The sequence below is a fragment of the Callorhinus ursinus genome, unplaced genomic scaffold (genome assembly GCF_003265705.2).
Source record: "Callorhinus ursinus isolate GAN/ISIS: 27379988/994484 unplaced genomic scaffold, GSC_fseal_2.0 scaffold3, whole genome shotgun sequence".
NCBI classification, from domain to species: domain Eukaryota; kingdom Metazoa; phylum Chordata; class Mammalia; order Carnivora; family Otariidae; genus Callorhinus; species Callorhinus ursinus.
Genome location: NW_027397065.1, coordinates 87705776 through 87730734, shown reverse-complemented (window position 1 = coordinate 87730734; position 24959 = coordinate 87705776). Strand labels below are relative to the sequence as shown.

General features: G+C 45.3%; 1 protein-coding gene across 3 annotated transcripts in view; it reads left to right on the top strand.

Annotated features, from left to right (window-relative positions):
* Positions 1 to 40: 40 nt before the first annotated feature.
* ADCY2 (adenylate cyclase 2) overlaps positions 41 to 24959 on the top strand; it is a 412639-nt gene continuing 387720 nt past the window's right edge. For all 3 annotated transcript variants that reach the window (XR_012377669.1, XM_073891097.1, XM_025867481.2), the window contains exons 1-2: positions 41 to 253; positions 18547 to 18744. Coding sequence is in view for 2 of the 3 variants with exons in the window: in XM_073891097.1 (XP_073747198.1) it covers positions 41 to 253; positions 18547 to 18744 (411 nt within the window). In the remaining variant the exon portion in view is untranslated. The remainder of the gene's footprint in view (positions 254 to 18546; positions 18745 to 24959) is intronic.

Here is a 24959-nt window from a genome sequence, read left to right as displayed (position 1 = left end):
CGGCCGGGCGCGCTCGGCGGGCGCCCCGCGAGCCGGCCCGATGTGGCGGGAGGCGATGCGGCGCCGCCGCTACCTGCGGGACCGCGCCGAGGCGGCGGCGGCGGGCGGCGGCGACGGGCTGCAGCGGTCCCGGGACTGGCTCTACGAGTCCTACTACTGCATGAGCCAGCAGCACCCGCTCATCGTCTTCCTGCTGCTCATCGTCATGGGCGCCTGCCTCGCCCTGCTCGCCGTCTTCTTCGCGCTCCGGCTGGTGAGTGGCCTCCCCGCGGGACCTGCCCCGCGCTGTCCCGGTCCCGAGATGACAAGGACGCAGCCCGGCGAGCCGCGTCCCGCCGGGGGCGGCCCCTCGGCCCGCAGCTCCCGGCCTCTCCTGCCCACCCGCGGCCGGCCCGGCTCCCAAGGGCTGCGGGCGAGAGAAAAGTTTCCCTGGAAGGTTCTGCCCAAAATAAAGTTGCCGGGGTGTTCCCCAGGTGGACGGACAGGGCATGTGCCTTCCCTGGCTCTGCGCACCCGCTGGCGGAGCCCGCTGCGCCTTCCTCCCCGCGCCGCTGCCCGCAACATCTGCTCCAGGAGCGACCAGCGGGCTGCTTTTCGAGGCCACTGCATGGCCCTGGGAGCAGGCGCTTTAGTTTGGATTGCCCCTCAACTCTCCAAAGCCTGCCTTGGGAAAGTGGGAAATGGCGAGGGAAGTGAAAAAAAAAAAAAAGATATTATTGTACATTGTGCCTTGCAATCTGTGTGTGTTTAGTGCCACAGACAGAGACGGGGTGTTGACCTGTTGTGAGTCCTCATCCTCTGAGCCTGTAAGTAGCAAGCGCTGATGAACCCCCGATTTCCTGTTTCTAGAGAGGTAGTTAATCGTGTTTACTGTTTTGTGCAGGTTATTAAAGTGGCTTTCATCACTGGGAGCATAATGCAACTCAACAGCTGATGCCAATTTTTCCAATTTATATTTTTCAAGCAGGAATCCTTGGCTCGCTCCCTTGAGCAGTGAGGGAAAAATCTGTAGATGGCGGTAAACTTCCTGTTACCGATCATTCTGGTTGTGTGGCTCAAACTTTTGCACTGCCTCTGATGATTATGTATGTGCAGATTGTGCCAGGCATCGATTATCCAGGGAGATATTTTTGGTCAGCGGTTGATCTGGGGATGTCTCTACTGAATGATAAATTTTTTAGCTCAGAATATAAGCATGCACCTATATCCGTGTCCACCGAGCTGAGAAATGGTTGTTTGGTTATATTTCACCAAGTGTGGAAAATAGCTGTCCTTCGTGTTTGGCAGTTTGTTTCTGGTATCCTGAACCAGATGGTACTCAATTATTATGCATGGGAAAACTTGGTATCATCATAGGGTTCTTTAAAAAGTAAAGTTTTCTCCCCCCCCCCCACTACTAAAGAAGTGCTGTCTTCTGGTGGAATTCGGTGAGAATAAAAAGTAGAATGTAGGAGATAATGACGCCACAGATCGAGAACTGGTTCTTTACAGAGTAACACATAAAGCCGTGAGCATCTTTTGATCCTGTATTCTGAGTGTGAGTTCAAGGCAGTCCTCACACCCTTGTGATCAGCCTCAAATGCTCCCTGGAATGCCATCTTGATCTCTCTTCACTTTTAAGGCTGGGGGCTGGGTCTCTAAAAAGCGTCTTCTTTTCATTTCCGTACTTGCAGGGAAGAAAACATGTCAGTTTTCCCCTGGAAATTTGTTCTGCCAGGACATTGCTGCTTGTGATTCTGTTGAATCTGTAATTCAAACCCTTCTGGCTTGTTCTCTTCCAAATGGAAAAGGAGGAGCAGGTGATGGCCTATTTATAGTACCATTAATATGTTTAAAGACAAGGGCGAAGTTCACATCTCCAACACACACTCCTTTTTTTTCCTATGGTATAGATCTCTAATTTCCTAAACCCTATTGATGTCGATGTTCTTGAAGAGATCTGAGATGCCGTGTAGTCCAGCTAAGAGCACCCTTCTCTGAGTTGTTTCGAGCTTTGGATTTGTCTTCCTTTATACAATTCCATTATGTTCCACTTTACGTGGTTCAAGTGCTGAGTGGTATCCTTTTAAAAGTTTATCCAGGCATCTTCACTTTTCCTTGAGAATTCAACCTTTCCACACTTTCCTGGCATTCAGCTCAGTTGTCTTAAGCACATTTACCATGGCAGGGCTGTAGCCCAGGATGATGTCCAGAGGCAACAGAATGGACTATTCTTTGCTATACCTGGTCCACAGACTGACTGCTATGTCAATCTTTTGAGGTGAGGAGCTATGCAGAAATGTTCTAGAATCAGGGAGTTTGACTGGGGCTGGTAGAGCGGCTCCCTTCAGGTGGGGACTGGGGCTGCAGGGCCAAGTAGGAGGTGGGAAACCCCTGGAAACAATGGGCATAATTGTCTTTGGATACCAGGCTTTGGGAAGGACTCGGACAGTTCTGAGCTCTGGACAGCTTCTCTTTTGCTTTTAGTAATATCACAAATAGCAGTCCCATTTTCCAAAAAATTCTCTCCGTTCACACAAAGACGGAGCACTGAAAGATGGGATGGTGTTCAGGTAGAGCTGTGTTCACACCGAGTGGGGTGAGTTCAGGTCTCAAACTGACCAGGGCTCCGCTACCTCGGGAAGATGGAAATAGTCGCTTGGGGCTGGGCCAGGGTGCCACCTTCGAGCGCTTTACGAGAATAGCTGGGCTCTGATGTAATTCAGGAGCTCGGCAGATCTATTTTTGCTGCCTGAAATCTTGGACAGATTTCTTCTTTCCCATGAATCTGCCTGATTTTGGTTTCTATTAGACTTCCATCAGTTTTCTTGTAGTAGAAAAAGTCTGACAATCTTCTTAACGCCCATCCATCCTCGCCTAGAACATTTGGATCACAAAATGATCTCTGCATTGTCCGAGTACATAGTAATGTTTTGCTGTATGTAATTGCCTTTGTATGAAGTGACTTGATATAGCTGTTCAAAAAGAAAGCAGTAAGTTTTGTCTTGACTTAGTGTCTCCCTAATTGACATTACTCACAAACCGATTTCCCTTAATTTCTACTTAGGATCAGTCCATGAATCTGTAGCGGTTGATCTTGAAGTTAAAGTAGTTCTTGAAGTATTCTTATTATACTGTCAAAATAAATTCTGAATTGAAATGTCATCTCACTTAATTATTTTCTACATAAAAAGCTAGTAAGTAGGGATTGTTTTGTTTTGTTTTTTTGTTTTTTTTGGTTTTGTTTTTTAAGGCTATTCGATAGCTTTAACCCCATATTTGTTAGGAATTATCTGGACATGAAATAAATAGGACACCTGATAGGATGTCTTGAATTTTAACATTTTTTTTTTAAAGATTTTATTTATTTGACAGAGAGAGGGAGAGAGACAGTGAGAGAGGGAACACAAGCAGGAGAAAGGGCAGAGGGAGAAGCAGGCTCCCCGCCGAGCAAGGAGCCAGATGTGGGGCTTGATCCCAGGACCCTGGGATCAAGACCTGAGCCGAAGGCAGACGCTTAACGACTGAGCCACCCAGGTGCCCCGAATTTTAACATTTTGTTTAATAATATGAAAAATATTTTCTGTTGCTTTTCATGGACATTTTGATGATAGTACAGGGCATGATTGGCAAAAACGACTTGACACCTGACGTCAGAAAACTTGGAACTAATGAGGCCAGACTTTAAGTTCTAAGTCTTATGAGGTCACTTCACTTTTCAGGACTGGTTCTCATTACTAAGTGCACGGAAACCGTCTATCAGCATTAAATCCTGTCTCATTTATTATGTCCAGAATCAGAATGCTTTTCTCAAAATTGGCCTGCCATTGTTAGGAAAGTTGACATAAATTTTTCACTTTGTCAAAATACCAGCTGGCTCCAACCAGATTTGGTTTAGCTAAAATTTATGATTAGAAATAGTTAATATTTCGACTGGAATGGAAAACTTTTGCTCCCATAAATTTTAAATAGTCAGATATTGCAATAAAATAGATTTTTTGTTTGAGTTTGTTATTGAAATCCATATAAGCATATGTACTTTGATTAAATATGTAACATGCATGATTTTGACTAAGAATATGATCTCCTTTCTTGCTTTTACATGATTTGGTGTGAGGTAGTCTTTCAAACAATAACCGTAACTGCTTGTCATTTCAAATCAGTTTTCCAGCATTGGGTATTTTTTTCTAGGGGCAGATATATCAGTGTTTCTTTTAGGTATACAGGGAAAAAGAATTTTAATTCTTCCAAACCCAGTCATTTTACAGGGAAATTGGCTTTATTATTCCAGACAATATTTCAGTGACCCCAGTGGGTGGAAAGATATCAATAGGGAGAAACTCAATCCTTCACCCTTTTCTTGGCGTGTAAAGGCTGGAGAAGGCAGCTAAATATGTCTGGCATCTCCTCTAAGGAGCAGGAAATTCTGTGCATACTTCCTCTAGTCTCATAATTCTGGGGGTGCATGAGAAAGAGTGCATGTTCTTAGGAATTGGAGTAGAGGTAGCTAAAGATACACCTTCCTGCAGATTTCTGTGTATACAGGAAAATCTTACGTGGCAGGTGTTTGTAATTGCAACCAGTAATTCACAAGTCATTTTAGTTATAATTTAACTGTGGTATAAACAAAAGATAAAGAAAAAATGGTAATTTTCTGCAGAAAAGGTGGTTGCCATTTAGAGGGCTAACAAAAAAGGCTTCGGAAGCATCCTTGGGATATTAAAATGCATAATGAAATATCTGCACAGTACCTACTCTTCTCCCTTTAAAACAGGCAGAGCGGGTAGTGGTCAAGAGCATCTCTCTCCATTGACCCTTTGGCTTTGTCCCTTTCCATCTCTGTGATCTTCGGCAAATTGTTGAACTCTGTGCCTCAGTTTCCCCGTGTGTAAACTAGAATGGTACCTGCCTTCTTAGGCGATGGTCCACATTAGTCCATGTGAAGCAGTTAGAGTTATGTCTGGCCTGGAACACACCCCCAGGAGCTACTGGGTCTTTTGTTGTTGCATTTTTATTGTTGCTCTGAAGGAATGTGTCACACAGCATTAAAGCTGAGATGGGACTCATTCTAGATGAGGACACTGAGACCCGGAGAGATGAGCTCATTTCCTCAGGGTCCCCCAGGTGCGTTGCTGGGGCTGGATGCAGGGGGCTTGGCTTTTCCTTGGGAGCTTTTCTGGAGACCGAGGCAGATCTAGAATTCCTAGCTCCAGCCCTGGCACGATAGCTGTTTCCCTGTTTAGATTTCATCCTGATGTGAATGTCCTCAACCGTCATTCTGTGTGATGGAGTTACACTTCACTGCTTTTCTCTTTTAATGTTTAAACAAATCTTGGTGGAGATGCTTCCCGACGATGAGCTCAGTGAAGTGGGTGTCATTTACTTTCATTAGCTGAATATTCCCAGTGTCTTTCCCATTAAGCAGAAGATACCTCTGTGGCTGTGCTTTTGTTGTCTGAGAAGTCACTGGCATAAACACTGTGGCATGTAAAGTCATTCCGATTGATCTGTGTGTGAAATTTCCAGATTCTTACTGATATTTTTGAATCGTTGTATTTGAGAGGTAATAATACTGTTAGTACTGATAAATTATTACTCTGTTAAAGGTGTTTGTTGGCGATATTAATCACTTTGATATGTCTGATCAGTAATGGCTAGTGGTAGAGTCTACACTGGGTGTCTGTGAATAATCCGCTCGTCCACTAGTCCTTTCTATGACTTGATATTGGCATTGGCACCGTGCATTGGACTTCACTCGTTCTCCTTCACTGCTATTTACTGAGTGCCTCCTGGGACCAGCTCTGGGATTGGCGCCCCCCTTCCCCGCCCCGGGCGGCACTCCAGCTGAAAGTGGCTCATCTCTGATGCACTGATGTCATCCTTCAACTCCTGTTTCCCTCCCTAGGATGACCTGTAAGCCTGGACCCCAGGGGCTGAGAGCACCTGCATCTGGCCCCCTCCAGCTCCGCAGTGTCCCTGAGTGGCTGCCCTCCGCTGGAAGCCTCTTCCTCTCTGAGCTGCTTATTCAGCTTCTCCGTCTTGAGCTTCAGCAGTCTGTCCTTTGCTGCATGTTCCCATCCATGTGGGTTTCTGCCCCTGACGCCTGCAAAGCGCTTGAGCTCTGTGATATCATTTCACCACTGCTTTACTATCATCTGACGTCCAGAATAGTTTTGTGAGCTTGCCTTGTCTCCTCAACTCATGGTTGGTTCTTTCTGGGCAGAACCCGAGAGTTCCCCCTACTTACCAGGACACTAGCCCTAGCGGAGGCGCTTCGTGAGCGAATGTAAAATTTATGGTGTAGGTCCGGTTTCTTTTGTGGCTGGTATTTCCATCGCGTAGCCTACCGGTTCACAGCGCAGAACTTTGCTGATAGACCTGGATCGGGGTTTGCTTTGGCACTTAGCGTGTGTTCTGGCAAATTCATTTATCTGCCACAAGCTCAGATGCTTTGTCTGTGAAATAGCACAAGTAACACAGCCAGGCTCGGGTTGCTCCATGGGGCTTTAAGAAGGTTTGATCATATGAACATTTAGTGCAGTGCCTGGTGCATATTGCACCCAAAACAAATGTAGGTCACTGTTACTAGTATCTTTGTACCACAGAGGGTTTTCCTTGTCAGGGTCTCCTGTAGATGTATTTCTGGCTGAAAACCACATGAGTACTAAGATTTTTAAATCTGGGTATGAAAGAGCAGGGAATGTGTTTCTATTTATCTGATAAATGTTGTGCATAAGCTTCGAGTTACTAAACACAGATGGAGAAACATAGATTAATGTCACATTTTGACATGTTTTTTTATTTTCTAGCACTAAAATTCATGCTACATTGACATATTGCCCTCCATATTTCTCAATTTTGTTAGCTTTCGATAATGGTATATAAAATTACCAAGAGTAATTAGATATTTACGATGTGATTTCTTGGTTTTAAACCAGGAAATTGACACACCCCTAGAAAATTCTGGATTGCAACCACCAGGTGCATTTAAGAGGAGAGAAAAGGGTTGTTGGGCTAGCTCAGGTGTTTCGTATTTTGAACAAATTGAGGCATGGGCTAATGTTGCTTCTCTGCCCGCTTTGTATAAGGATGCGATTAAAAAAAAAAATCACAGGGAAGGGAAAAAGGAGAAGTTCTAAAGAAAACTTCATGAGTACAGCCGTTGATTGTTGTAAATAATTTCTTTTTGTTCCTTACTTTTCCTTGGGCTCACGATTCTGACCCCAGAAGCCATACTCAGGTGAGAGAGTGATTGAAGTGGTAATGGGGAACCATCACCCGAGAAGCCATTGTGAGCTACCGCCAACTAGTTTTCTGACTTTGCCCAGGTTTCTAGAACAATGGTGCCAAGATAGAATAAGAATATAGACCTGGGTCGAGGCTCTTAGGGATACATAAGGCCCTTTGTATCTTAGAATCGAACCAACTCACTTTTAAGAAACTTGGTGCTAGAAATGGGAATTGTCAATTACTAACACAATTAAAATATATTGGATGGATAATTGATTGTGTTTGAAACATACAGACATAAAGTGCAATCACTTCTTTTTAGAACCCTGAAGTCCCTGAGGTTTCTCAAGCTGGTTATTGCCTGAGAGAATCCTATGAATAAATCAAGTCTCTACGGTCACCACTTACAGGAGGTTCCTGGTGGAGAAGACTGTGGATCGATACTGTTGGGACGGGGCCTTGACTGCAAGGTCTTGAAATGAGAGCTTCTACCCATTCCACTAGTGACCTTTACTGCCCCTCAGATGTGATGACGTTAGGACGTTACAGCTACAACAAGCCAGAGCTCAAAGGCTCTGGCTCTTATTTCTACGTTCCCATCCCCAAGACCAAATTATTCTGTGTGTGTTTTAAATGTCTGTATTATTATTTTTTAAAGCTATATAAAAAATAAAGGGCAAAGTAAGATTTCAAGCTACTAGTGATGTGCAGACATTATAGAGGAAACAACATTTTAGACTAGTTTACTACTAGGATCAGTAATGGTGTTAAACATTCAGAGAATAAAGGAATCAGGTGAATACACACGAGAGAGGTAAGAGCTTCAGACATACGGTGGATCAAATGTCTAATCCTTTCCCGTCATCGGCTTGCAGTTAAGTCAAACATCTAAGAGCCACGGTCTTCAGAATTGGAACGTTAGGTACACAGCATGGGATTTATCATTTGACTAATTTGATTCTTTTGTTTTTAAGCAAAATTTTCATCAATCTCTATCTGGCTTCCTTATTTATTATATTAGAATAAACACCCATGAGCCCAGTCCAAACTAGAATATGTCCAGTGACGTGTTTTAGTCTGTATGTCACTCCTCTTCTCTTCCCATGCCTGCCTTCAGAAGTAACCTTCATATTGCACTTTTTCTGTTGTTTTTTTTTGTTCATTTTATCATATATATGTATGTATGTATGTATGTGTTACTGTATGTGTATATAGATATATTGTATATATTACTATATGCATATGGTGTGAGGTAGTGATGGGGATCATTTGCATTTTTCTCCTTAAGGTGAATGAATATTAATCACTTTAACTGTTTCTTTCCCCACATCTGTCATTTGTCAAAATTCTGTATATGAGTGATTTGTTATGTGTTCTCTATTCTGTTCCATTGGTTAAGGTTTTTTTTTATTTTGTTTTGTTTTTATCCCTGAGTACTGCATGTACACAGACACATGTACACACAAGCTCTATAATTACTGAAGCTTTATAATCAGTATTTAGATTAAGCAGGGCAAGTAACATTCAGCTCCTTTAAATGTTTCTTGGTTACTCTTCACCTTTTTTTCTTCTCTATAAACTTTAGTTAATCTTATGTCAACCTCCATATGAAAAACTCAACTGGGATTTTGTTAGTGTCATATGGAATCTATTGATTCACTGATTAGAATTGCTTTTTTATGATACTTAATTTCTCTGCCCATGAACAACAGAGCATCTCCCTATTCATCTGTGTGCTTTAGTGAAGTTTTACAGTTTATATGTTATTCTATAACTTGCTATCTTATCCTCTTTATAACTAATAAGTGAAATACAGATTCAGGTTTCCTATGTAGATAGTCGTATCGCCTGAAATAATGAGAGCTTTAATCACTTTGACTACAGAATAATCCAGCATAGTCTACTGCTTGTTTACTGGGTATCATGTATACTACTGTTAACTCTGTTTTACTTCTAGATAAAGAAGATAGCACAATCATGCTTCTACCTAATACGATGCAACTCTGCTTTGTACAACTGAAAATACGCCAGCCATCTCCCTAAAAGAGGATATGAAGGGCCATTTTATCCACTTTAGTGGTGTTCATTTCTCATCTGTCTAAGGAACAGTGTACTTTAAAAATCCTTTATCTTCCATACTTGAGTTGAAAAGCTATTCATACACTATTCATATATCTCATGTTATATCAGAGGGAAAAGAAGAAAGATAATTACTTAATATGCACATACACACACACACAAATACATTCATACGAACCCAAGGAAGAGACATAGCCCCTGCCATTCTCAGTTCTATAGCTGATCCCAGGGACAGAGCTGGTTTTCTAACGTCCCCCTACTGCCCGTTCCGTAGTCCCTGTGCCCGGTGCAAGCATCTTATCTGGTCATATTTCCTTGACAGGTTGGGTGACATAAACAGTTGCTTCACCTGGTACTTTGCGAATAGACTGTACTTGTTGTTTCTGTGCATTTTTATCCCGGGATATGGGAGCAAAAGAGACACCCTACAATCTGCATTTTGTCATTCTCTCCCCTTCTCTGCCCACATCGTGTGTGTGCAGCCCAATTTTTCTTGATAGTGTCCATCAGTCACCCCAACCGTACTAAAAGCTCTTTTCTACCCACGGGTTTGGTGACATTAGTCACCCAGAGTGGCCAGAGAGCAATCTCTGTGTCCAATTTAATGGAAACATTATTGAGTCCCCTGGTGGAGGCTGTCCTCCTTTGGCAACTAAGCCCTCAAAACTGGAAGAGCCTACATTTACAGGACTGGGAATGCTAGTTTACAGGAGTAGGTAGCCACTCCTCTCACCCCCCTTGATTCCCAGACCCGCGTGGGTCCTGGCGGTGGCAGCAGAGTCAGTGCCTTGCATCGCTGGCTGTTTCCACACATCTGTTTTGTCCTAGGGGCTCTCTCCCAGCTGACCTGGTGTTGCCCACAGGCTGGCACCTCTCACTGAGTCTTCAGAAGCTCATTCTCTCCTGAGAGGGAAGCTGTTTTAGGGTGATGAGGAACAGGGTTAGATCAGTGAATTCCAAGAGCATAAGCTCACTGTCATGCATCATTTGCTGTAAAATGAATGCTTCTGTCAGAAGCCCTGCTCTGCGAAATACCTTGTGAGTGGAGAGCACACGGGGAAAGTCCATGTATGGTGGTTTGGGTGGAAGCGTTACGGAAAGGAAAGCAAACCCATATCCAAAGGAGTTTCAATTCAGGTGAAAACAAATCTTTGCGCCTTCCATCAGTTGTAATCGACCGGCCATGGATGGCTGGCTGGTCCTCCAGAGGATGACACATGTAAGGGGCTCAGAGTTACAGTGCTTTGATTGTCTTCTTTTAGGTGGCCCCAGTATATTCTGCAGAACAAGACATCATTCAGACCTGGATTTTTATTGCCTCAGGCAGCAGGTCATAGGGAACTCTGCGTGAGGACATAGATGCAGATTGAGAGAAACAAGGTAGGCGGTGTGGCAGGACCGGCGCCTATGAGTACCTGTGACATTTGCTCATGCAACTTACTTGTGCCTTCAGAGTCTACCTGAGCCCTCGCTCATGCAGCCCACCTCCATTTGCTGACGGGATGCTACTGTGCCCATCCAGCTTCATGCCTGGTGGGTCACAAAACAGTCCCATAAACATGAGCAGATTGGATTGCGTGGAGACTTGGTGATGGTGCATGGTTAGTGGTCAGTCCCTTTTGGGGTTGGTAATAAGCCAGCAACTGGTTTCTCAAAATGAGAGTAATTATCTGCAGAATCGTGAAGAATTCTTCCTAAAGCACTGGTTTGGGTGGAGAAATGGGCACTTTCAGGGAATCTGTGAAGCCAAACGTGGTTAGTCACCCCATAGGCAACCAAGATGGACGGACTCAGTGGAGAGGTTTCTGGGAATCCGTTACTTCTGTGGAGCTACTACCTCTGTGCTTCCGCAGCTACGTGTCTGCTGGACCACTGTTCCCCAGTGGTTAGAAGTTGGGCAGAGGAGCAGGGTATGAGGCGGGGGCAGTGAGGACAAGCTGAAGCCTTGCGTGGACCCCTGTGACTGCCCATAGTCCTATCTGACTTTGAAGACTTGAGGTGAGGACTTGATCCATTTCCACCTCCCAAACTGACACAGCTTCCTCTTCTCTTCAGTTTTTGTTTCAGTTTAGAGTTGTGCTTTTTGTGTTACCAGTAGGTGATTATTTTTAATTATGTTTTTGCTCTAAACTTCTAATTTAAACCTGTGATCACAGAACATGGGTCTCTGTGATACCTCTTCCTTGACACTTTTTGCAAGTTGCCTAGTATATGATTTTTATAAATATTCCATGTGCAGACGAGAAGATTATTGTTCTCTCTAAGGTTGGATGTGGAATTCTTTATTTGCCAATAGGTCAAGCTTATTAATTATTATATTCGAATATTTGGATCTTTTAAATTTTGTTTTGTTTTTACTCTTGTTTGCTTGACTTATCAATAGCTGGTTGGAGATGATGAAAGCTTCTGCTCTTGGTAGATTAATCTACTTCTCTACCCGGGTCTATACATCTTTGCTTTATACGTTTTGAGGCTATTTTATGAGTTCATAGATGTTTAAAATTATTATCGTTGTCTTGGAATTGAGCATTTTATCATTACCCTTAAAGTTTTTATTTTTTACTTAATGCATAGTTCACTTCTGTCTTTTTAAGCCTAGAAATTAGACTCTCATTGTTTCAGATAGACAGTGTTTGTTTGGTTGTGCCACTGTATTTGCCATTATATTTGTTCACCTCCTTCTTCCATATCATACGGTCTTTTTAGGATAATTTCTTAGAAGTTCTTTTAGAGCAGGTTTCTCAATGGTAAATCCCTGTTTAAAAAATAATTTTTTGTAAATGTTTGCATTTTTGCTCTTACTATAAAACACGTTTCCTTGGTGATATAAGGTTGACTGTTATTTTTTGCTCAATAATCTGTCTTCACTGTCTTGCACTGTTGAAATTTCTGCTCTCCTGCGAACTGTTTTCTTTGTGGTCCTTCCTGTCTCTTTGTCCACTCTTAGAATCTTTTCTTTATCTCTAATATTTTGCATTTTTACCATTATGTATATATGTTTGTATTTCTTTTTGCCTAACTGGCTGGAATTGTAGATTCATGTTTTTCATTAGTATTGGACATCCTCAACTGATCTCCCTTTAGATATTTTATGTCCTCAAGTCTCTTCATTTTGTAACTTGGGAACTCCAGTCAGACATGTTGATACATTCTTACTCATTTTATTCTATTCTCTGTGTCTTAGGCTTTTTAATAATTTTTATTTCTTACATATTATGAAGGAATATTTATATTCTTTTGTTGCATTGTACATAAACTCTTTGGTTTATCTTCTATTTCACTGATTTTCTTTTTAACTATTGCTTTTTTCTGTTTTTTGTTTCCCTATGTTTTCCTGTTTCAACAGTTGAGCTTTTATTATTTACATGATTATATTGATGAGTTTTACAGGTTCCATTCTCTGTGTGTTTGTACCTGATTAATTTCTGTTGTATGATCAGCCTTGAAAGTGCATCATTTATTTCTTTAAATGTGTCAGATACGGCTATTCTGTATTCTCTGGCTGTCACTTTCAATGTCTGCAGTCCTTGAGAGTCTAAATCATTTATTTCCGTGGACCCCCGTTCTTAGTGACTGCTCATTTTTGGCAATTTTTGTTTTAAGATGATGACTGATTTTAATTGCTTGGAATACTGTGGTTCTAAGTGGGAAAGCTTTTACCTAAGAATAGTTAGCTCCTCTTTCCAAGATAGCTGGAATGTGCCCCAGTTGAGGTTTCTTCTGGCTCCCTTTGTCCCCACTTGCTGTCCTGTGGATCTACATACTGCTGAGGTTCTCAGCCTCCATATCTCCAGGGCACCTACTGTCTACAGAGCAATGCTGGTCCTTTCTCCTCCCAGCTGCCCCTGGCTTTTGTGGTCTAGACTTCCTGTCTACTTCCCCACCCCTGCTGAGGGTTCAGCACTCATATTTTCTGTGTTTTTTTTGTTTTTTGTTTTTTTATGGGGGTGAGTAGGGAAGTGAGTTGGAGATCTCGTCTACCACTTCTAGAGACTAGCAATCCTTCAGGAATATTATTTGGAGTCTAGTCGTAGAAAGGAGAGATCTTTAACGTTTGATGCCCCATGGGAACAATTTCTTATGTAAAACATGCTTCTTTCATGTCTTTATCCATATTCTTAAAATGTGAGTGAGAATGCTGGTCTGTATAATAGGAGCTGAGAATAAATAAATATGGTCAAGACCTTAGGCCATATTTTTGTGTGCACCTAACAAGTAACTTACTCAGTTGCAAATAGTGGAAGGTATATCTTTCTAAGCAGGTGCAAACTGGTTCTTCTTACACATACCTATAATTTTTGTGTTTATTTTAAAAATACGTGTATGTTGTTGATTGTTTATTCAGTATGACAAATTGCCCAAGGTCTGGGTATAGGAAAGCTTTCAGAAGTTTTCAGGATTACTTTTGCATTTTATATTTAGATCTGTGCTGGGATATACTTTGGGTTAGTTTTTATGAAAGGTATAAAGTATGTGTCTAGAATGTTTTTGTATATGGATGTCTTGTTCTAAGATGTTTTGCTGAAAAGACTATTGTTTCTCCATTGAACTGTCATTGTTCCTTTTGTCAGATATCATTTGACTACATTTATGTGGGTCTATTTCATTCTGTTGACCTATTTGTCTATTCTTCTGCTGGTACCATCCCTGTCTTACTATAGCTTTATCGCACAGCTGGAAGTCAAGTAGGGTCAGTCCTCCAAATTTTTTCTTGTCCTTCAGCATTGTGTTTGCTATTCTGGGTGCTTTGTCTCCCCATGTAAACTTTAGAATCGATGTGTTGATATCTACAAAATAACTGCCTGGGATTTTAACTGGGATTGCATTGACTCTGTAGATTAATTTGGAAAGAATTTACATCTCGACAATATTGTCTTCCAATCCATGAGCATGGAGTATCTCTCCATTTATTGAGATCTTTGATTTATTTCACCACAGTTTTATAGGATTATTTAATCAGAATTTTTGTTTATTCCTTTCATACCTCATGATAAAATGGAGTATGACTCTGTGGAAAAGAATGAAAAATACATTTTCTGTTATATCACACACATACATATATATGAACGAATGAAAATATGTATCTGTAGTCAAATGTATATTATAGCTAAAATCTGATTTACTTTTGCCCAGTGACAAAACTTCAAAATAATTTGTGGTGATAAATTATTATTTAGAGTGCAAAATGGGCATCATTCCAATAATGAACAGTCAGACCAGCCTTGGTGAGAAAGTATTGAGATTTGAGGGGAAAAGGCCATGATGGCCCTCGGGATAATAATCTCGTTGTTTCTGGTGCACCTGTATTGTACTCAGTGCCTACCAGCCTTGCAGTACCCGTGCTGCTTTTTACATGAAGAAATAGGCTTAGGGGAACTCAGTGCTCACCCTGAGTCGCCCAGAAGTGGGGATGGGACCCTACCTTCAGTCTGTTGAACCTCAAAGTTTTTTTTTTTTTTTTATAGAAAAGCAGTGTTTTGCATGAGACTGTCCTTTACCATGTAAATTAAAAATAATACTGTTTAACAAAAAAATGAAAAATGCATGTGAAAAAGAATGAAAATATAGATAATCTGTTGCTCTGTGGAAAAGCCTCTAAGAAACAAAAGAGCTGTCACATAATACGTGAAAGCGATGGGTATTTAATAGGCTTAGCAATTAGAAGCCATCCAAAATTACTAGAAAATGAAAGGATAAGATGTTTGAAGGGAACAAGCAAGAGAGACCCATTATCATTAAATGGATGATACCATGCTCGAGATCTCCCTTTGAAAAGGCATTTTCATATGTTTCATTTAGTTTGCATTGTAAGGTACTTTTAAAAACATTTTTAAAGGCATTTTTTGAGTAAGTTTTAGGAGCAATGAGGGCATTTTTGTATATTTCACTTAGTTTGTGTTGTATGGAGTTTTTTTTTTTTAACCTATTTAAGGCGTGTCTTAAAGGTGTTTGACTACTAATAAAGGCATTTTCATACATTTCACCTAGTTTGTGTTGTATGGTGAACTTTTGTTCCCAGGAAGGGAAGTGGGGGTTGGGATGCATAAGCGTATTTCATTGAGATTGACAGTGTTTTTAATGTTTTAGTTCACTTTATTTTAAGCTATGTTGTTTGTTTTATGCTCTGAATTTTGAAAACTGGAGGAGCTCCGAAGAAAACAGCCATCGGGTGTGCCTCTGTGGCTTTTTTCATCATCCTGTCCGCTGGGAATGGACCAGGGGAGGGAAGAGAGCCTGTGGTCCAGGGACTGAGGGCATTCCTGCATTTCATTTACTTCCCCTGGGGAAGAGAGACACGTGATGCCAGCAGTAGGACTGGGAAAGAATGTGGCCCCTAAGCTTATACATTCTTTAATGAATGCTCCACTGTTTTTTTCCTTGACACCCTATAAAAGATCCTATTTTGTGGAGAAGTCCCTATTAAAACTTGTTTGGCGTTTGAGTTCAGAAGGCAAATGTAGAATCAATTGCTGGCTGTCCTCTTTTGGGAAGAGCTGAATTCTTCCTTGGGCTCAGGTTGGGTGGTGGTTAGGGCCAGCAGCCTCATGAGCAGCAGCTGAGAAGACAGCAGAAGGCATTGGCCAGGGACCCGGGCTTGCCCCCCGAGGCTGGGGGATGCTGGATGAAGCTGAAGTCCTCAGCTGTTTGGAATCCAGCCCATCCTGCAGTGCATCTGCCCCCAGGATACAACAGCAGCCCCCTAGGATCATGGCACATGACTTAGGAGCCTTGGAAGTCCCCTTCCTCCCTCAAAATGGATTCAAAATTATAGTTTACAGTGGTGATAGCATCAACATGTATGTAACCTTTGACCCTAAGAGCTTTTTTGTTTGTTTTGATTCTAAAAGAAATTAAAACACATGTGTGGACCCCTCAAAGTATTCTGGGACCCAGATGCTGTGTTTGCTATGCTGAATGGGGAAGTCACCCTCAGCCCACACAAGGCACTTCTCAGTGATGGGGACCCTGAAATTAAAAAAAAAAAAAAATGAGATAGAGACTCCAGTATTTAAGACCCGAAACGATATCGGGTCTGACTATACGTACTGTACTGGGCATGAGCAGACCTTGTGTCTTTGTCTTGTTTCCAGTTAGATCCCTTCTGAGAGAAGTGCAAGGAGGCCAGCTAATGCCACTTTCCTCCACTTCCTGATCCCTTCCGTGCCTTCACGTACTAATTTTCACTTTACCGTCATGCATATTTTCCCACCATTTTCAGTCTTTCCCAGAGAAACGAGAGCCAGTGAAGTCAACGATTGTTTCTCCCCGACGGGGTTAATGAAGCAAGTGAACCGTCATACGAGGAACACAACCGTCCTGGTTTCTTAGGGGCCAGCTTTCTGTCCACAGTTCAGTTAAGTTCACTTGGGGAGGTTTACAGTTAAGTTTTCATGGCCACGTGTGGGCAGCGATCGGCCGGGATCTCAAGTTGGATGTCCCCAGAGGACATGCGGTCACGTGCAGGAGCACATTTGTTTGTGGGGTCGGAGTGTGGGGAGCGCTCGGCCCTGCTGTACCTCTGAGACCCTTTGCCATCGTCAGAGTGTGTCTGAGGGTATGAGTACAACTCGGGCACTTAATCATGGGCAAAAACAGCCATGGTGGGGAGAATAAGAACATCACATTTGATCCTCTTGTCTTCTGCCAGTTCTGGAAACGTACAATATTTTGCCCCTTGGTCTCGCTTGCCGTCCGCTGCGTGAGCAGAGGCCAGAGCCCCGCGGTGGTGGCAGCCTGCGGGGACCCCAGCCGGACCCCTGGCCCCCTCCCTCCCCAGCTCCACTGTCTGCATTGACTCATTTTCATTCTTGGGGCCTCATTTTCCTCACCTGTGGAAGAGCACAGACACTATGCCCCACACAGGGTATTGTAAATATTAAAGAGGTTAATATATGTACGAGTGCTTAGCACGGGAATATGTATCTTGTTCTGTGTTGTGGTTGTTCTTGTGGTGGTCTTTTCCCCAGGTATCAGGTAACATGTGTAATGGTGGGGGAGAAAGGGAAACCAAGTCAGTTGAGAATTGAGGGAGGGCTTAAGGTCCTCTCTTTGCCCTGATGTTAATCTGGAGTCTGTGTGTGATTTGGTGGATCCGCTCTGCTTCCCCATGTCCCCGTGGTCAGTGGTTTGGTATCGGGGTGGGGCCATCTCCGGTGTGTAGCTGGAGCTGCTAATAGGATGGAGTGAACCCCATGCCGACGAGCAAAGATGAATGAAGGGCTCACCGGCCTCTGGTATTTGGAAGAACCGTCCCACAAGTCCCGTATTTTACTGTCTTTGCTATTCTAAAGCTCCATGAAAGTTCTTAGGGTTCTGGCCATGTGGCTTCTTTGATCAAGGTGCATCAGCGGCTACCTGTGTTTGGACGAGGGGTGAAGATTTTGGTGGGTTCCAGCCCACAGGGAGTGCTGTTTATGGCGACTTTCTGGCAGTGCTTTGCCAAAGCTAAAGCCTAAAATCCCTGCTGCCATAATCAAAGGAAGCACGATGTCTATCACGTTGAGTGGACATTGTGTGGAGTGGAAATAGTGTTCCTTTTGTGTGTGTGTGGCTAGAAAGGGATAGCTAGAGAAGGAACATTAGTGTGCAAAAGTGGACCTCAAAAAATGCATCAGGGAGGCTAATACTAGATGCTCATTTTCTTTTTGCCGCTGGAGCGCCAGAGAAGTGGGGAAGTAAACCAGCAAAATGGCACATTCTTGCAAGTGTTTTCCTGTTCTCTTGCTTCTGTAGTTAATATTTTCTGACCCTTTTCTCTTAACCTGCGATCCTGTTAAAACATTAATTGCCGTGCATTAAAATAAAAGCTCATCCTTTGGGAGACTCAGACCATTTTTAGATTTTTAAATAAAACATTTCAAATCCATTTGGAAGCCTTAATTTTCTAAGGCGAGGGCATTTCTGATCCTCTGATTCAGGCAGTGAAGTTGCTTGTCTTATTTTTGTCCTTATAGTAAATATTCTTACATTCACTTTTGAATAAAATCCATTTCTCCATTTATCAGGGAAAATCTAAATTTGATGGTGTAGCTGTTTTGCATAATTTAAATATACAATACTGGGTTATTTCTATAGAGAAACATAGTGACTTAATGGGAAATTTAAATTTTCAGACGTTCAAACTCTTCTACTTCTGGAATAATTTTTTACAACTCGATCTATTTGACATTGATTAATGTTGATGGCATTTGAGGACATGAACCGTGGGTATCACCATGTTGCTAAATTGTGCCTTTGCCATATTTTTCTTCCCCTTAGGAAGTTGAAGACCACGTGGCATTTTTAATAACGGTCCCGACAGCCCTGGCGATTTTCTTTGCGATATTCATCCTAGTCTGCATCGAGTCCGTGTTTAAGAAGCTGCTCCGCCTTTTCTCCTTGGTGATATGGATGTGTCTTGTGGCCATGGGGTACCTGTTCATGTGCTTTGGAGGCACCATCTCCCCCTGGGACCAGGTAAGGTGTTCAAACGTTTTTTGTGTTTTCTTTATGTGCTTGATTGATGACATACTTGGTTCTGCAAACCTGGCCCTAAACTGGAAACAGGAGACCTGTGGCTGAGAAGGTCTTTTGAACTGGCCGTGTTAGTGGTGCCCCGTGGGTGAGGTCACTTGACCGACGCCCATTTGGACTTCTCAGACCTGCCACGCCTCCAGGGCGTGGGCCTGGTCTCACCTTGTCCCTCGGTTGAGATGGCTGGGTCTGGATATACTCCTCATACTGCATTTGGCTGCATGCTCTCCTGGTCCCTGAGTTCTCTATCATGCCAGGGTCCCTCCGGAATTGGAGCCTTACCTGTAATGTAACTCTCAAGCACTGGTTGTTGCCTTGGACTCTTTGTCAATTACTAGATCTTCCTCCTTACACACAGACTTCTGTGATACTGATTTTATATCAACCTGATTCTGTCATATCAATAGGATGGTTTCATGCACCTGTTGGGAACCCATGGTTCTCCATGTTGACCCTGGGAGGCTCTCGGCCTAGGAAATCACTACACCTGGAGGATGTTAGCTCTTTAGGACTCCCTCCTGTGTGCTGCCATGGGGGTGCATGCTCTGGACTGCCCCAGTAAGCCCTGGGTTGTCTAGGGTGCAGGGCTGGGCTTACAGGTATGATATATAAGTTGCCTAGCTTCAGGCTCGTAATTAAAGCCACAGGGTTCTGTAGCCATCCAGGAAGAGAGTGCATTGGGCACTGAGCGGGCTGTCACAGAGTTGGTGGGGACTCCAGGGCAAGGGGTGGGTAGGAGAGGACCAGGAGCCAGAAGTGGAGAGAGGAGAAGGCATTAGGAGACCAAGACCAGTGAGGGAGAATTGCTGGAGAGGCCAGAGGAGAAGAGAGATTCAAGACGGCCGTGCACGGAAGGGCTCAAGTACCAGGTCAAGGAGGAGAGCATTGCTGGTGTGCCGTAGTTGGAGAGAGCCCTGGGTGAGCCCAAAGGGGAGGATTCCGGCGGGTTCTGTTAGGAAGTGGTCCCGTGGCCTCAGCCAAGCCATCATCCCGCTTTGGCCTCCGTTTCTCTTGCAAAGGGAGAGGCCTGGACTAGGTGAACTCCTCTTGGTCTCTCTGGCTCTGAAGGACACTGTTGTCGTGGACAGAAGAGGCGGTGGAGGCCCTGTCCTTTCCTGCAGCTCCGTGAAGAGGCTCCCCTGCTCAGGGAGGCTCCCCGGCCAGTGTCCCTATATCACGTTCCCCTTCAAGCCCCTGGCAGGGCTGGGTATGCACCCCAGGATCCCAGCTCCTTCCTGGCCCCAGCTCCCCTCAGTCCACACGCCACCCTCTCGCCTCGCCCCGCCGCCTTCCAGGGCACACGCCGTCCCTCCCACCTTCAGCTGGTGCACATGGGACAGAAACTGGGCGCCAGCCCACAGCGGCGCCCCCAGCGTGCACCAGTCCACGTTGGTGAACGATACGGCTTTGCAAGAGGCTTACTGTCTGGAAGGGCAAGGATCCTCTTTGTTCTTCTGTTTTCCTTTTGTTCCGAATTCTCTGAGCTTGCTTTTCCGTATCAATTACAGAATCAGTTCGTCATGTTCAGTGAAAACTCCAGTTGAGACCTGGATTTAAATTATATGGAATTTCTTAGTTTTTGCTTTGAATGATATGAAGCGTCTAGGAAATAATACGAGGATACTATAAAAAACATCCAGAGATTTGCTATCATATTGTATTGAGCCTTTCCATGGAATGATGTGGTATGTCTGTCTAATAATTATGGTTTTCTTTTATGTCTGAAGACTTTTTTTTTTCCTTCATAAAATCGGTACTCATTTTACTTAGACTTGTTTTTAGGTACCTAACATTTTTTGTTTGTTTGTTTGTTTGTTTTACGAAGAGGATTTTTTTTTCCTAATTACCTTTTCTGTTTGGTTAACATTGATGCGTAGGAATACTGTTGTTTTTAATATTAATCTGTATTCAGCAATCTCGGTGAATTCTTATTAGCTCTGTTAGTCTATCTGAGGGTCTCAGCTTATCTATATAGACATATTATCATCTTAAGATAATTTCAGAAAATTTTTTTCTCCCTTTCCAGTCCTTTAACTCTATTTGCATGTATTGTATTTTCTAATTGTATCAGCCAGGACTTGTCATGCAGAGTCATGGGACGCAAGTGGCCTCAGACCCATTTCCAACATAACTGCAGCATCTGTAACATCACCCAGAGTGTTTGCTTTGTTTTTATTATTATGATTTCAATAGAACCAATTTATGAGGATAAGGACCCTCCACCTGTCTGGAATGTTCTTCTCCCACGGGTTGCGTGGCTCCCGTGTCCCCTTGTAGACCTCGTCAGGTCTTCCTTCCCCGACCTCCAGGTGCCCCCCCATCTGACGACCCCGCACCCTGCTGCAGGTTTCCCGTAGCACCTATGAGGACTGACTATGCCCCCCTTCGAGGACGTAAACTCCCGGGGCGGGGGCGGGGGGGCGCGGTTCATGCCTGTCTTGGCCCTTCATGTCTTCGAGCCCTCTGCCAAGAGCAGGCTTGCTCCGTGTTGTCATTAATGCGAGGCTGTAGTTCTTCATCTCCAGATTGGTTGTTGGATTTTCTTTCTTTTCTTTTTTTTTTTTTTTTGTATCCAGTTGTTCTGTTTTTACCTTTTGGTTTTTTGACATTTGTTTTGGTTTTACTGCTGCTCTCCACCTGCTTTTTAAAAATCTCCCGGAGTGCCCTAAACATACTTATTTCAGAGTCCTCTTACTTCCTGTTTGCTCAGGATCGATCTCTCCCAGGTGTCGAGTTTGTTGGTCAGATGTCCCAGGGTTGGTTATTTTTGTGTGCTTTGACGTCCTTGTTTCCAAGCTCCTGTTGGGTCGGGACGTTCTCAGCTCCTGCTCCCCACGTAACCCCCGGGTTCCAGCTGCCTTCCCCGCGCCGCCACGGCCTGGGCAGAGCTGGTGTGTGTGTGCGGAGCCTCGGCCCTGTTGGCGTGGCAGGCGGGGTGACTGGCCCAGCTCTGGGCCCGAGCATGTTCCTTGGAGCACGGCCATGTCCGCCCCATGCTCGGGAAAGGCCCCTGCCAGGCCCGGGGGTCGAAGCTCTTTTGGCCACTGTGCCTCAGCTGGGGGCCTGGCCAGGTGTCTCCCCCTCCTCACATGCCTTGCCAGAAGAGGGACACTTGGGCCCGTTCCTCCTCTGGGGTTTGAAATCCTGCCCCAAACGTTCAGTGCAGTGATTTAAAATGAAATTATTCTGTCTTGTTAACCGAAGCCTCGCATCGTTCAACACCAGCACCACCAGCGTCGGCCCCCCAGGGAGCACTAGCGGTTAAGAAGTGTGGTGGGAGGTTCACGGTGCTTGAGGGGGTGTGCTCAAGCAAGGGGTTGGTCAGATGTCTCAGGGCTGGTCAGTCCACTGTCCTGCCATGAGGAGGCGCGGGAGTGAGCCTGCGTAGATGGCAGGCACAGTCCACACGGCACCCCTCACCACTGACACCCACCACCCCGAGGTCTGATGACTTGTTGGGAGGACCCCCAGAACCCACTGCAGGCTGTCACGGTTGTGGCTTACTGCAAGGAATGAGCACAGACCACATCAGCCAAGGGAAGCGTCCAGGAAAACTACCGACTCTGGAGCTTCCGTGCTGTCTCCCTGCGGAGTCGTGGACGGTAGTGCCCTCGACTGCTATAGGCGGCACCAGGCGCCGAGTATCACCTACCGGGGGAGCCGGGCCGAGCCTCTGTGTCCAGGGATTTTGCTGGGGCTCAGTCACCTACAGCCGGCAGGGCTGCCCATTAGCCTGCAGCCCTGGAGCTCAGTCTGAGAGCTGTAGTCTCCAGCACTTCTAGAGACGCCACAGATCCTGCGCAGCCCCGAGGAGGCCCCTTCCTGAACCATCCATCCCGCTCTGGCCCCTCTCCACGTCCCCTTGATGCTCTGCTGGCCAAAGCCCATGCGCCACAGAGACCTTCTGGGGTGTAGAGATGGCTAGAACCCAGGGCAGAGGGCGGGCCTCCCTCTGCGTGAGGCTGATGCTTCTCCCTACGGCTGATCTGAATCTAGAGCCTTGCCATCAGCATCTCCAGCGCTGAGCACAGAGTGTCAGCAACCGGCGCGTGCGTTGTGAGGCTGGGGCCTGGCCCGGCTCCGCGTGCCCCTCCTGCGTGACCCCACTTATCCCCACGTTGCTCCCTGAGGAGGGCACTGTCTCACACTCCTGCTCTACAAGAAACAAAGACACAGCATGAGAAGGACCTTGCTCACGGCCAAGCGGCTGGTGATGGAGGAACACACTGCAAGGCGGGGGGACCCGACGCTAGAGGCCTCCCTTCCGTGACACGGTGCTTCTCTGCTGGGAGCCATTTCACCCACAGGGGACGGTGGCCCACGTCCAGAAACAGGCCTGATCGTTGCACCGGCTGGAGGCATCCTACTGTCATCCAAGGGGGGAGAAGCCAGCGATGTTGCTCGACGTCCTGCAGTGCGCAGGGCAGCACCCACCCGAAAACATTATCCAGCCCCACACGTCAGGGGCGCCAGGTCTGAGAAACCCTCGCGTGGTCCAGTATTGTGCCTCAGTGGTGCCTTTTAGCGAACCTGAGGAAGGCGAGTTGTGCCACTGGTTGTCTGTCTTGATCAGTGTGCGGCCTGAGGAAGTCCGGGCGGGCAGAAGGGTGGCAGGCACCCAGGGAGGCTCAGCAGCGTGGTGTGGACGGCGTTGTGGGGGGTCGAGGAGAAGGGGTAAGAGGAGGCCTGGGGCGGTGTGCCCTCCTGCCCGCCGTCTTTGACGCCGACTTCCGCCCCATCGGTCCCCTCTCCACGTCCCCTTCCACCCTGTGCCGCCGACCCCCCGCCCGCGGACGGTTGCTCCATGCAGTTGCCTCCTGGGTGCAGAGGACTTCAGAATGATATGTTCTTGATGGTTCCAGCAAACCCGAGTGAAGTTGGCGGTACATCGCAGGGTCTGTGGTCCCCCTGCTTCGCAGGAGCGCCTGTATCTTAGACGGATGATCTGTGCGCGCGCCTCTGGCTCGGCTGGTTTGCAGCACGCCGTTCGCCGGGCTCTTTCCCATTGATTAAATGGGAGCATAGGGCTGTATCTGTTTTCCTTCTTATTTTCCTGACTGGTTCAAAAATACTTGAGCAGTGTTGAACTGAATGTTCATAGAGGCTTATAGAAGGTATTTGTTTTCTCTGTTCTGTTAGGGGAAGTAAGTGGGATCGTTTTTATTTTATTTTATTTTTTAAGAAACCAGTGGCCATGAGTATGGGGTGTACATCTCCCTGTTCGGCACATGCCCATGCAGTTTTCACAGCATAGCAGTACCCCTGTCCCAGAGCCTCTGGGACAGGGGTCTTCCTGAGAGGTCAGCCCCAGAGGAAGAGGCTTAGCGAGGTTCACAGAGAGTGTCTTCCAGCGCTGGGGCCGGAAGTCTGACATGGAGGTATGGGCAAAGCCATTCTTCTCCCTCTGCAGGTTCTAGGGGAGGAGACTTCCTGCCTCTTTCAGCCACATGTGGTTTCTGGCCGTCCTTGGGCGTTCCTGGGCTTAGAGACGCACCGTTGCAGTCACATTCCATGCTTGTCTGTTGGCCCCTTCTTGTAAGGACACCCATCGTACCGGGCTCAGGTCTTCTTGTGATGATCTCATCCTCAATTGATGAGAACTGCAGAGACCCTGTTTACAAATACGATCATATTCACAGGTACAGGTGGAGGGTAGGACTCGAAAATACCCTTCTTGAGGGACACGGTTCCGCTCATGACGGCTCTGATTTCATGGGAGGACAACACCTTTCCCTGTGCGGATTGCAAGAAGCCACCTCCGTCTTGCGTGGCCTGGTGCTCAGGTGTCTGCTGTCTGAAATTCCCATAGGTGCTCTTGATGTCGACCGACACTTAAACTGCAAATCCACCTTGGGATTAAATGTATGCCCTGGAGGTTTTGATGCTCTTTGAAACCAGCGTCTATCGGGAATTAGATGCATTCCGGTGTGTGAATATCCTGTTGGAACAAGTTCATACTCATGAACATGAAGAGAAGATAACCTGACAGTTGCATGTGTGGCCATGTAAACAAACAGCATCACGAACGCACGTTCGTACATCAGGGCAGCTAGGTATGCCTCTGCCTGTCTGAATAACGGAAGTGCTTCTTTTGGGCTCCTGCGTTAGTGACATCGAGGAAGTTTTGCCGGGTGCATTTTCGTAATGCTTTGATTTCC